The sequence below is a fragment of the Rhinatrema bivittatum genome, chromosome 2, assembly GCF_901001135.1.
Source record: "Rhinatrema bivittatum chromosome 2, aRhiBiv1.1, whole genome shotgun sequence".
Lineage (NCBI taxonomy): Eukaryota > Metazoa > Chordata > Amphibia > Gymnophiona > Rhinatrematidae > Rhinatrema > Rhinatrema bivittatum.
The window spans coordinates 501,151,570-501,165,834 of NC_042616.1; the positions used below are offsets into that span (position 1 = coordinate 501,151,570).

A 14,265-nucleotide genomic window follows, 5' to 3' on the forward strand; every position below is an offset into this window, starting at 1 on the left:
GGCCGGCGCGTCCATTAGGCGAACTTCGATCGCCTAGGGCGCCGAGCCATAGGGGGCGCCGAAGAGCAGTCACGTGGTGCCGCAAGCGGGGCCTATCCCGCTTGTGGCAAAGAGAAATAAAGATTGTGTACTTCTCAGGGCCCTGAGCAGCACACAGTCTGCGCTGAAACAGGTAGGGGGAGGGAGCACGACCGGGGGGGGGGGGGCAGCGCAAGGGTCGCCTAGGGTGCCCAATACTCTTGCACCGGCCCAGATCTCAATCTGTGTTTATTTTGTGAGGAGCTGTGGGCCTCAGTAGCAGTGGCGTATAAATGCAAATAACCAAATTTATATTCCAAAAAATGAAAATTTTATGAATTTTTTTTGTTTTTGGAAAATAGTGTATCCTATTATAAAGCAGGGTGCACTATTACAAAAGCAGGCCTTCAACAGGACCAGACCTCAACCTAGTTATGTCGCCAGGGCCCAGCCGAAGGCCGGGTATCATCACCTAGGCCCAGGAACAGGCCTTCCACTGCCTTTCATCTTGTGTCCTTCTCAAAATGATGCCATCTGGTGGAAGGCCGTGCCTCAGTGAGGTCACTGCTGTGCCTTTCTCTCAAATTGCTGGTTCCATATTGTATAACAGTTGACATGTATAGCTCTACATCAATAAGCACCATTAGCTTGGAAGGAAGGTTTTGCAATGACCTCACTGAGGTGTGGCCTTCCACCAGACAGCGTCATCTAGAGGACAGAAGAAGGTGGGCCATGGTACCCAGCCTAGGTGTTGAGCCTAGGCCTCAGGATAAGGAGTCTTTCTCATACAAGCAGTCATGTTCTATCACTGCCAGCTGCAATATATCCTTAGCCATATAGATAGGAATAAATGGATATTCTGAATGGGCCAGCAGGATTTTCTGCATCTATTATGATGATGATCTTTCTTCCATTAAAAGTTTTTTCTTGTGCATTATTTATAATGCTTTAAGGTATTTAAATGACTGTCATATGCCCTAGGCAAACCTTACAGCCTGGCACCCCCTCCCCCCACCTTCCCATGCATAATTTTAAGTTCTGCGTTTATAACAGATTTTACATGAAAAATGATATTGGAAGTAAAAATATACACATTGTGATAGTTACATGCACTATTGTGATGCCAATAAGAAAACTCTGCAACTTGGAATTCATATGATATTAGACCTATTGTAACATGTTTTATGTGGGCATTGTTGTCCTGAATCAACACAGTATTATCTGCCAACACTCAAACAGTAACAACCCTACCTATGAAAAGGAATACCACAAATATAACACCAGAATCTAAATATCAATACACCTCTTATCAGGAAAACAGAACAGGTCAAGCTATTACTGATCCCTACAGAGAAACCACATAACAGAATGTTTCATCTCAGTCTCACATGCAGAACACAGACCCTCACCAAAAGAGTGAGAATAAAGCCATCATAAAGTATAAATAGATATGGGCAGCCAAAAACTGAACTGTAAAATGCAACATGCCAGACTCTATACAGTGCAACAACGGAAAACCAAAAATTTCACCGTTCCTCATGAAACATCAAACAATAAAATCAAGATATATGAAACAATCATATTAGCAAAATCATACTAAAAATTAATTTCAAAATAGCTGATGAATAGAATATCCAATAATTAGACTCATGCAAATTTTGAAAGCTAAACAGCAGGCACACTAAACACCATCCAATAATTAAAAATAAGGTTAAAAATCTCCCTCTCTCCATACCTGGGAACTTTTGATTTTCAGTCTGAATTTGTCATAGATTAGTAGGAGGGAGGTGGTGGCTACGATACAGACTTTTTCCTCTCCCTCACATACACACGCTCCAACACATGATAAACTTGCTTACTCACACATATTCATACACACACACTCCCCCACATTCTCTCATTTTCTCTCTCTCTCTCTCTCTCTCACACACTCACACTCGCAATCTCTTTCTGTACTCTATGCTCTCACATACACATGCTCTCTTCCTCCCCCACAAGCTCTCTCTCATCCACACGTTCTCCCCCTCATGCTCTTTCAGACACAAATGTGCACTCTCCCCCAAATGTTCTCACCCCACACGCTCTCTTCCTCACATACATACTCTTTCTCCTACATGCTCTCATACACACGCGTACACTTTTTTTTTTTTTACTCTCCCTCGTAGGTGTAGGCAGCAGCATTCTTCGACTTCCACGGCATCAGGCGGCTTCCCCTGTCTTCTTGTTGAGTAGAGATGCTGCTTCGCTTCTGTTGCGTGGTCCGGCTGATGCTGTAATTGACCATCTCAGTCTTTTCTTCTGGACTGCTCCTAGCTGCAACGATTGGGCATCCTTCCTGCCTGTGCGGGCCCACAACACATTTCCTCTTCTGGTCCTCGAGGGCTGGAAGGAGGAGGTCCAATCACCTAAGTCCTGCAGCTGCCACCAGAGTTGGGAATTGGGGCAAAGTTGTTGTTGGTTTTTTTTTTTTTTTCATAATTCTGAGCAAGTCTGATGGAAGCAGTAGGCCCCCAAACCTGTGGCTCCCTAGGCAGTCACCTAGTGCTTCCATCGGCCATGCATATGCCCCTTGTCTCACTTCTCCTGTACAGGATATATATATATATATATATATATATATATATATATATATATATATATATATATATATATATATATATATATATATATATACACACACAAAGCTGGTCATACCCTGGATCTAATTTTCATAAATCACAATCTCTCCCTCAACTCCAATATTACCTGCCATCCTATACCTTGGTCTGACCACAAGTTAATTAACTTATCTTTACGAAACCACCTCTCAATACCTACTGCCCCCCAAAAAACCACAATCCATTTCAGAAAACTCTGCAAGCCAGATACCCTTTTATCTCATCTCACTCAGGAGTTAAATATTCTAGATCTTACAGACGCTAACTCAGCTTTGGCCTCCTGGTCTAAAATCACTAACAAAGTTGCAGACCTTACTTGCCCACTAATCACCAAAATCATTCAAAGCAACAAAGATCCTAAAAAACCTTGGTATACTCCAAATCTCAAATCTGTTAAACGTGATCTTAGGCACAAAGAAAAGATCTGGCGCAGTAATCCTTCAGCTACAAACCTCATAGCCTATAAAACTCTAATGCATCAATACAGGATCTCCCTTCTTAGGATAAAAAGGACTTCTACGCTCAGAAAATTCATAACTTCATATTCGATCCTAAAGCCCTCTTCGCTTTAGTGACATCACTCACCAAACAACCCGCTTTCTCATTCCCAGACGACAAAGCAGTAAGTAAAGCCGCAGAACTCGCCACCTATTTCAAGAACAAAATCCCTAACCTCCTGGACCCTCTCAAGATAAAGAAAGCCTCTTCTCCTCCTCATCCACTCTCCTCCCCTCCACAAATCACTGCAAGTCTTGAGATCCTTGAACCGGTCTCCTCGTTGGAAATTGAAAATGTTCTAAAAAGACTCAAACCTTCCTCCCACCCACTAGATGTAATTCCAGCTAATCTCCTTATCTCAATTGCCAAAGACATCTCTTATCCTCTATCACAGATCATCAATGCCTCCTTATCACAAGGTCTCGTTCCTACCCCACTCAAACTCGCCATTCTGAAACCTTTGCTAAAAAAACCAAATCTCTCTCCAGATAATCCAGCCAACTTCCGCCCTATAGCTAATCTTCCAATCATCTCTAAAATCATGGAAAAATTAGTCAATAAACAACTTTCCGAATACCTGGAAAACAACAACCTCCTTTCATCATCTCAACTTGGTTTCCGTAAATCTAGAAGTACTGAATCCCTCCTTCTATCTCTATCAGACAATATTCTCTTGAACCTAGAGAAAAAACATTCCTGCCTCCTCATTCTTCTCGACTTATCTTCAGCCTTCGATACGGTGAACCATGATTTCCTCTTAGATCGTCTATCAGAGATTGGCATAAAAAACACAGCACTCAAATGGTTCTCATCTTTCCTCCAAAATAGATTTTACAAAGTCAAAATTAATAGTAAAGAATCACCTCCTTTCAGATCCACCATGGGAGTCCCACAAGGTTCATCTTTATCTCCTACATTATTTAACATTTATCTTCTCCCCCTATGTCAGCTCCTTTCCAATCTTAATCTTACACATTTTATTTATGCAGATGACGTCCAAATCCTTATCCCAATCAAATATTCATTACAAAACACCTTACAATTCTGGAATTCCTGTCTACTTTCCATCAACAATCTCCTAACAAAGCTTAATTTGATACTTAACTCCAATAAGACAGAATTTCTGCTCATCACTCCAGATGGCAACCATTCCTCACTCAACACACACTCCTTTTCTCCTCCAGCCTTCTCCACCCAGGTCAGAAATCTTGGGGTCACCATGGACAATCTGCTGAACTACAAAACTTTCATCAATAACATCATAAAGGATTGCTTCTTTAAACTTCAATTATTAAAGAGACTAAGACCCCTATTATATTTCCATGACTTCAGATATGTTCTACAAACAATAATATTCTCGAAAATAGATTATTGTAACTCTTTACTGCTTGGTCTACCCGCTAACACTTTGAAACCTCTACAATTATTACAAAATGCCACTGCGAGGATTCTAACCAAATCCAACAAAAGGGAACATATTACACCCATCTTAAAGAACCTTCACTGGCTCCCATCAATCAGAGAATCTTCTATAAAACCATAACAATAATCCACAAAGTCATCAAAAACTCTTCTCCAATTGAACTCACCATCCCTTTACAACTTCACACCTCTTCCCGTCCAACGAGGCTAGCCCAGAGAGGCACGCTTAAGGCCCATCCGCTCAAAACTTCTCTTAGTAAAAGAGCTCTTTCCACCGCTGGACCTAAACTCTGGAACTCTCTCCCTCCTGACCTGAGATTGGAACAATCGACTCCCACCTTTAAAAAGAGACTCAAGACTTGGTTGTTTAATCAAGCATTCTCCTAATCCCAATAACTATTCTGATCTTTTCAATATTCGACCTCAGGCCCAACTCATTCAATTCCGAACATATATTCTCCTAAATTATTTTGTTGTTTAAATTGTACTCTCCTTACTCCGTTGAAGTTATTTATTGTTCTCATTAAGTTATTTTATTTTATTTTTCCAAGTTAAATCTTCCCTGTTCTCTGTAAGACATTATTCTACATTCTGTCAATTTTATTGTTACAATGTAAACCGAATTGATTAGTAACTTTGTTGCTAGAACTTCGGTATATAAAACTGTTAAATAAATAAATAAATATATATCCATAATTCTCAGAGGCATGGATAAATACAGACTACTGTGATCACAGCTCATCCTGTTTACTGACAACATCCTCTCTCAACCCCTTCCTGACTCAAGACTACTTACTAGTCTTGAGTCAGGAAGGGGTATCCATCATACCCAATCAAATTTCTAATCCCTTCCACCTTCCAACCTCCTGCTTCTGCACTGTTATCCTGTTTTTTCTTTATGCCACTAGTATAAGTCCTTCTGAACCTCTGCTATATGCATTACCCCCTTGCGCGTGCGCCAACCCAGGATTTTATAACGTGCGCGTGGCAGCGTGCGCATGTTATAAAATCAGGCATACATTTCTGTGTGCTGGGTAGTGCTCACAAATGTGTAGGTTTTAAAATCTGCCCCTAAATGCTGTAAAGAATCTTCAGTCAATTTATCAACTATTAGTAAAGGAGTTTGAAACTTCATTGCCTTTCAGTATGATTGTTGCTGCTATAGACTGTAGAGATTATCAGTACTGTTTACAGAGACTGGGAAGAGGGCTGTGTACTTTGGATAATGCAAAAGCACCTTGAAGCTCCGCTTCCCACCACAGGGAACTCTGGACCTCAGAAGTAAAGGCTGTCCATGAGAAACGGATTGGAAATTTTGTTTTATTTCTATGCACCTCTGGATTTAGTACCTGGGTCTTTGCTCACCTAAGGGTTACATACATGGATAGCTATAAATAAAATTGTGTTTTTCCTTTCAGGCTGAAAACCATGGATTCTGTTGTGGAGGAAAATGTGGGCACTTTTGAAAATTCTGTGCAGCAGATTGTCAAGGTATTTATACTGATACCTCTCCCTTTGAATCAGGGGGAAAAAGTTGAGGAACCTTGATATTTTAAATATTTTTTAAGACCATATTTGAATGTTTCCAAAAGTGGTTAAGGTGAAATATCTTCGCCTATATGAACTTCATGATATTTAAACTTCTTTGTCATCTAGGACTAGAACTGTATGTTAGGGTTAACTTTGATGCAAGCTCATATTATTTCATGCCATTACTATGGATAACATTTTACTGTCTGGGAGGACTTGTTTATGTTCAGAGTAGTATCAAATAATTTCTTCATTGAAGGACCTTCCAGGCAGGGAGTGAAGGCAAAAAAAGATGATAATGTTAATGGTTCTATTTCAAGAAAACACAGGGATAGAGACTATACTCCAACATGGTGGCATGGGATTACCTACGCTGGCGACTCTCATATAGTCTCCCACATGGGGGTGCTACAACCCACCACTCTACTATTTATGCCCCCTACTAAAATGGGACTAACCATAGGGTTCTCTAAACCAGTGGTCCCCAACCCTGTCCTGGGGGCCCACCAGCCAGTCGGGTTTTCAGGATATCCACAATGAATATGCATGAGAGATAATTTGCATGTTATGTGCGTGCATGCATGCAAATTCTCTCATGCATATTCATTGTGGGGGGCCCACCAGCCAGCTGGGTTTTCAGGATATCCACAATGAACATGCATGAGAGAGAATGTGCATGCACATAACATGCAAATTTTCTCTCATACATATTCATTGTGGATATCCTGAAAACCCAGCTGGCTGGTGGGCACCCAGGACAGGGTTGGGGACCACTGCTCTAAACAGATCAGAAGGAAGTATTTTTTATTTGCATATTAGCATGTGTGGTATCTGTATATGGTTTGTAATCCATGCATTAGAAGCATGGATTAACCTTGCGTTAAATCAGAGATGAGAAACAGAAGCATAGAATGTGATACAGATATGGACTATAAGGTGCATCTTATATGACTCCAGTTAATGCAGGCTTTTCTCTACTTCTTTGTGATTAGTAACCATCTGTGCTTATCTCATCTTTTTTTTAAATTCTGATGCTATTGTCTTCATCGCTTTCTCCAGAAGGCTGCTTTGTTTCCACTATCCTTTCTTAGGTATATTTTCTGATGTTACTTTTATACCTACTCCCTTGGGGCTTCATATCATGATTTCTTGTTCTAGAACATCCTATCGGAAAAAGATTTGCTTCTTGAATTTTTTTTTTTTTTTTTTACTATAAACTTTCTGAAGTATTTGACTTATCTATCATATTGCCTTCTCTTTTCTAGAGAATGTATATTTAGGTCATTATGTTTCATATTATAGAGCTTTTGCTGTAGACCCTACACCATTTTGGTAGCTCTTGTCTGGACTGCCTCCACTTTTATCTAAATCCAAGGTCTCACCAACGACCTGCCCAGAGGCATTATCACCCTTGTAGTTATGCTTTGCAGCCTTTTCCTATTAATCCTAGTATTCTACTGGCTCTAGCCAATATCTTTTTTGCAGTTTTGCTACCCTGAGATCATCAGATATGATCGCGTCTTCAGCTCAGCAGATAACAGCTTTTTGCATCCCAGATGCATAATTCTGTACTTTTTTGGTATTGAATTTGCCAGGCATATGACGACTCATTTTGTGTGCTCCCTCAGGAGCAGCCACTCCTACCCTTTTAGGAAGTTGGGGTCATGCTTCCAGTCCCTGTAGAGCAATTACCCACTTGTAATGTTGGGAAATGTGGATTCTGTGATGGGGCGGGATAACTGTGGGAGCCTAAAGGGGATCTCTCTTGAAAATATAGCTGATACTTGAAGTGGTGTTTTCCAAACGGAAAAGTGTATTGATTAAAAAAGAAAAAAGTTAAACAGTTTTACCAAAATTCACAGCCCAGATTACAAAAATCACAGCGGGCACAATAGTTCTTTAAATTCCAAAACTCACAGATGCAGGCACTCTTCCTTATGCTGCGTAAGTCAGATTCAACAACTCTGGGATCTACTAACAAACTCCCAAAGACCTTGACTCTTCAGACCCCCAAGAGAATCCTCTTGTTTTGCAAGGTTACTCATAGATGATGATTTGGGTCTTTCACCAGACCTTCCCTTCTACCTTGGAATCAGGAACCTAGTTTGGATCTGAACATCCAGGGACACCATGGAATCCCATGAGCTGAGTGAAAGCCACAACCAAACCTATTATTTTTGGGGGTGGCCAAATTGAGCTTTGGTGCCATTTAATATAATTGGGGAAACTGACCAGGAAGGTCTCTTCAGTTTGCAAAAGTCTATATAAGAAAATAGGAACTGGGATGGGTGGGACTATAAATGCTTAGCTTTATTTTCACTTTACTGGGGAATTAGTGATGGACATTTTTCTTCTGTTTTCCACCACATTACTTTTTTTTTTTACCTCGCATAAAACTGGTATACAGATTTTTAGAACTTGTCTGCGTCAGCAATAAAATATGCCATTTATTATTGATGTGCTGAATTCAAATATGACAGTTAAACAGACTGATTGCTACTGTTTCCACTATATTTAAGTCTTTACATTTTACATCTGTCTATTGCATAGATAGTGAGTAGATAGAGTTTTAATCTTAAATTATAAATGTAGGTCTTCTAGTCTATTTATAGTTGCATGATATTTCACCTGTCCTGTTTATGGAACACTTTAAAAATTAAATCGGCAAAAGGATTAAGAAAATAAAATTTACTATGAAACAAAAGGCCCAAAACTATTATGTACATAGTTTAGTCCTTATTTAGTAGCTACTTGACTCTTTTGGGCTTGTCTTGTATCCATTAAATGGAACATCTTCTTTTGTCACTGTCCAAGCATTGATGGGATCCATTTGCCCTGATTCTGTTTCTCCATTGCTGTAGTGTCTTGATGACATAACTTGCCATGCTCATTGCTCACTTCTCCACAGTATGGTGGAAAAAATGTAGATGAGTGCAAAAAAGGCCTCTTTACTGACATGTTGTAGTCGAGGCTTTTGTATGACATGAGGATTTCTATCAACTCCTTGTAGTTGTCTGCCTTGTGTTTCTGAGAAAATTTGTTACTACTAACTGGAAGGTTTTCCATGCTGTTTTTTCCTTGACATGCAATGCATGGTTAAATGCATCATCTCGAAGTTCATGAAGCTGAGGGCCAACAGACACCTTCCTTTATCTTAACTTCAATTAACCTTGGAAATTTACCATCAAGGCACTTGCAGGCTGCTTTAGTTTTGTCCATGGTCTTGACAAAGTTCATCAGACTCAGCTTGATGTGTAAGGGTGGTAACAAAATCTTCCTAGATTCAATAAGTGTTGGATGCTGAACACTTTTCTTCCCAGGCTCCAATGACTTGTCGGAGCGGCCAGTCTCTCTCAATGTAGTCGAGTCTTGTACAACTGTCCAGTTTGTAGAGGAAACAGCAGTACTTTGTGTATATAATCTGCATATGAAGCAAGAGGGCAACAACCTTCAAGTTGGCACAAAACTGCCACTGATGTTGGTAATAGTTTATGCACCTCAAAGGTTTTCATGTTATAAGTTTCCTTCATATGAACTGCATGGCCAACTGGAATTGATGGCAAAACATTGCCTCATATTGCATCATTTATTGTTGTCCCAAAAAGCAAGTACTTTCCAAAATCATAGATTCAGTCAAAGATGTATATTAGTCATTTCTTGCTTAATTTGAGATCCTTACCCTTCTTAACTCGCTTATCCTCCACAATTCTCAAGTCAAAGGTCTTATATACTGACCCAATAGCATATTTTGAAAATTAAAGCCAATCAACAATTTTAAGGATCATTTCCATTCTCAGATTTAGTAAAGTTTGATACATTAATTTCAGAAGCATTTTGACTATAGACCAATGCAATTTTTCATTCACCGCATTGATGAAAATAATTCTTATCACAATTTTATCATAGATGTAAGCTACACTGGGGTTTTACCCATGCTCTTGTTATCATTCTCCAATCTCCCTTACTTACAAATCAGCTCTGGTTTAAGCTCTAAGAAAGAAAATAATTTCAGTTTATTATTAATTTGCAGCATATCCTCTGCCTTCTGTGTCAATGAAACACTATCATTCCAAATTATGATGGAAGCCTACAAATCATTTTATAGTCCATGTGCTTCACTTTAAATTTAATAACAATTACAATTTCTGATTTAATAAATGACAAATGGGAACAAAATTAAACTTAAATTAGTGCTGACAAGTTATTAAAATTAAGATGGGCGAGAAACCTAGAATTGCCAAGGAAAATGAAAGCAAATTAGCATGTATCGTTGTAGAAACTGGCTTCAGAGAGAGACCTGCTTCGTTCAGTCTACTCATTTTTCTCTAATGTATTGTGATTCTGGGACCTCCTACTTGATCTTCATCTCTACCCTCACTTTTTCAAAAGTGAAGGAGCCTTTGTAGAAGTCACTTTATTAATTTTTTTTTTTTTCCAAATTTTACTTCTCCTCCATTTTGGAAGCGCTTCCATGCATTCACCACCTTTCCTATAAGAAATGCTTCCTTGTGTTATGCTTGAGCATAGATGCAGTGGGGTACCTGAGCACCTCCAGTATTGAGCAAACTCCTTCACTGTGTCCAGGAGAGGTAATTTATGTGGAGTTTAGCACCTCCAATCATTTTGAAAAGTTGGCTCCTATGCTCTTAAGCCAACCCCATTTCCAATAATCTATTTATATTCATGAATGGTTACTTTTGAATCACCTTGTCTATGCCTTTATTGTGCAGTATTTCTGACTTTTGAAGTATTTGACAGTCTTTCTCAGATAGATATAGAAACAGAAAAGGACAGCAGAAAAGGACCAAATGGTCCATCCAGTCTGCCAAGCACGCTTATGGTAGTATCGCTCTCTCTTTCACCCTCTTTCCTCCGTACTAGGGTTCTTTAAACTTCATAGGTTTTACGGTGCAGACTGCATTATTTTAGAAGCTCCTCTCTGGATTGTCTGAAATCTGCTTATCCAGAGATGCAGCTTCTGAACACAATACTGCAGATGAGGTTTCAACAATTGTGCAGATGTACACTATCTCAGTGTTTCCCAACTCTCTCCTAGAGGCACACCTAGCCAGTCGAGTTTTCGGGAATTGCCATAATGAATATGCATGGAATAGATTTTCATATCCTGGTTCTCCAGTTTATGTAAATCTATCTCATCCATATTCATTATGAATATCCTGAAAACCCAACTGGTTAGGTGTGCCTGCAGGAGAGTGTTGGGAAACTTTATTATCTCCTTTCATTTGGTTATGCCTCTGCACACCACCATGTTACTGGCCCTTCCTATTGCCTTATGTACACTTTAGTCATTTTACAATCAAGCATACCTTTTAAAGACACTCTTTTTAAATCAATGTACAAAAATCAACAGGTTTTTCCTTTTTTTATTTCATTCATAATGTAGCTCTTAAATACTCAAAAATAAATAAATAAAGCAAATTTTTTACTTTCAGAAATAACTGTTTTCTAGTAGCAGTTTTCTCTCTAACAGGCCGGTTCAATAAAAGGTGCAGGAGAGCCGGTGCTCTGAGTTGCGAGCCCACTCTCCTGACGCACGCCCAGGCACTTCTCCTGGGCATGCAATTCTCTATTTAAATGAGGCCAGGTGCTAATAAGGAGCCGCTAGAGACAATAGCACGTCCCTAGCGCCTCCTTATTAGCGGAAGAGGAGGCTGTCAATGGGTCTGACAACCAACGCTTAATTTTACTGGCATCTGTTTTTGAACCCACTGACCTGTGGATGGATATTTTTTTTTTGTATCTCTTTATATTTTTGGTGCCTCCGACTTAATATCGTTAGGATATCAAGTCAGAGGGTGTACAGAAAAGCAGCATTTTCTGTTTTTCTGTACACTTTTCAGGGTTGCTTAGAACTTAACACCTGCCCTTGGCATTCATTTCTGAGAGTAAAATGTGCAGCTTGGCCGCACATTTTACTTTCTGTATTTCGGGTGACTAGCTAATAGGCTCATCAACATGCATTTGCATGTGATGAGCGCTATTAGTTTCGGTGGGGGTTGATCGTGCGTTTCCATGCACGGCCAAACGCACTGTTCTGTGTTAGCCTGTTAAGCTTCATAAACATAGGACAGGACCATTAGTCATAGATTACAATGGTAGTTATAAGGATAAATGTTGGTGCGGAGAAGGTCTTATTTCAGATCTTTTGTCTGTTAAGGCTGGCTCAGCCTGGGCATGCCACAGAGGTGGGTGCCATCTGACCTAGAGAGGGATAGAAAATGGTTACCAATAACATGGGATTAGGGGAGGGTGTGGCCATGCCAGATAACAAACAGCACTGAAGGTCTATCTTGGAGGAAGCAGCCCCTGTGCCAAAGAGGGGGTACTCTTAGCTACCGTGCATGCCATCTGGGAGGGGGTGGACAGTAGAAAAGACTGGAAAGAGGAAGAAAGATGAGGCTGAATCAACTGTGCTGGGCCTTGAACCTGTGAAACCCAGGTTTACATAAATGTTACAGGCTAATGTCTTATACAGCAGGGCTCAGTGCTGTGAACTCCACTCATAAGTTCTTGATTTTGTTGAGCTATGAAGGCACTGCAATATAGGTGAAATCTGAACATCTGTCTTTCTGCAGGATGAACAAGCACTGGAGCGCACAGAAGAGAATTTTAAAGCCGTGGTCACGTCTAATGAAGCAGCATAGTGCAGTATTTTGGAAATGGTTTTTTTCTGAGGCTTTGCAAAGAGAGAGGTCTTTGCCCACCGGTTATTTGTGTTAAAAGTAATATTTTGCATTGATTGATTTCAAAAATGTTTCTACTGCTTGTAGCAAGTAGCTGTTGCATGAGAGCTTGCAAAGAACTTCTCCATCTGCTGTGGCATGCTTAATATACAAAGCCCATGTTTTTAAGTTTTTCCAGTTATGGTCAGGAAAGAAAGCCAATCATGTTTAAGGGAAAGGAGGAGGAAAAAGATGATTCCACTGTATTTTCAGCGCACTTTGAAGTCATCCAAATTATATTGACAAAAATTAATTTCAATTAGATACATTATATTTGTAATAAAAGCACTGGACACTCTCTTTTTGGGTTTTTATTTCAAAATATTGCTTCACAAGATTGTTCATCCTGTTACAATTAAAAATGGTTTTCTTTTCCACCTGTTTTTGCATGGAAAAAAATGAGTTGCAGAGTACTGAATGCAAGAAGAATGACCCTCAAATGTGTAAATAATTGGAGTGCAGGCAGAAATAGTGAAGCATAAGTATTTTAATAGCTTACAAATTAAATACAAACTTCAACATGCTGACAGTATTTAAATTACAGCTGCAGATTGTGAGCAAAGCCAGACTCTGCCAATCTGTGCCCCCTGGTTAAGGATGGTCACTGCAATGGCTGGGCTAGTTGGGGAGGGGAGGAATTGTATAAAATAGGGGAAAACTCTGGGCAGATAAGAATGAAGCTTCATTGAGCCTAAGCCCAATAGAGGCTGGCACCAATAAAGCTGGAAACCCAATGCAGCAGAGAAAGCTTGCTAGGCCAGGTAAGGCCAATTCAGGTCCTCGAGAGGCACAAACAGGCCAGGTTTTCAGGATCTGCACAATGAATCTGCATGATACATTTTTATTAATTTATTTAAATATTTCTAGGTTGCACCATCCCAAGTTCTGGGTGGCTTACAAGAATTACATGCATAGACCAGGCAGGCAGATTCAAGATGGCTGACCTAGCAGCATGTGCTTGAGGCTCTTCCACGGGTCTTGTAAATTTTCCTATTATGCCTCATTTGGGAAGGAAGAGAAAGGGCCAGAGAGCGAGAACAACTCTCTGAACCTTCCACTAATACTATGCTTGGCCCGATGGATGCTCATGTTCATCAGGGAGGCTTGGCACCAGGGTCATGCTTGCTGGAGGAGGGCTGGGAAGAGGTAGTACTTAGCCCCTCCCTGAGCTATCGATCTCCCTATCCCTAGAGGAACGACTCCCCCCTGCCAATCTGGTGGAAATAAGAGCATCAGACCCATTGCGGGGAAGGACACCAGCTGCGAAGGCTGAGGACACCAAGTCCCTTAGTAAGATGCTGGACCTGACGTGTCTTGTAGAGATGTGAATCGTTTTCCATATCGTCTTAACAATAGAAATCGTGTGGCAGGAGAAGAAAATCGTGTTTGGCACGATT

General features: G+C 40.2%; 1 protein-coding gene across 7 annotated transcripts in view; it reads left to right on the top strand.

Annotated features, from left to right (window-relative positions):
* The window catches only part of SYCP2L (synaptonemal complex protein 2 like), a 240,762-nt gene extending 227,596 nt beyond the window's left edge, over positions 1-13,166 (top strand). For all 7 annotated transcript variants that reach the window (XM_029590656.1, XM_029590652.1, XM_029590654.1 and 4 more), the window contains 2 exons: positions 6,014-6,086; positions 12,722-13,166. In XM_029590656.1, coding sequence (XP_029446516.1) covers positions 6,014-6,086; positions 12,722-12,790 — 142 coding nt within the window. In that variant the 3' untranslated portion in view covers positions 12,791-13,166. The remainder of the gene's footprint in view (positions 1-6,013; positions 6,087-12,721) is intronic.
* The last annotated feature ends 1,099 nt before the right edge of the window (positions 13,167-14,265 follow it).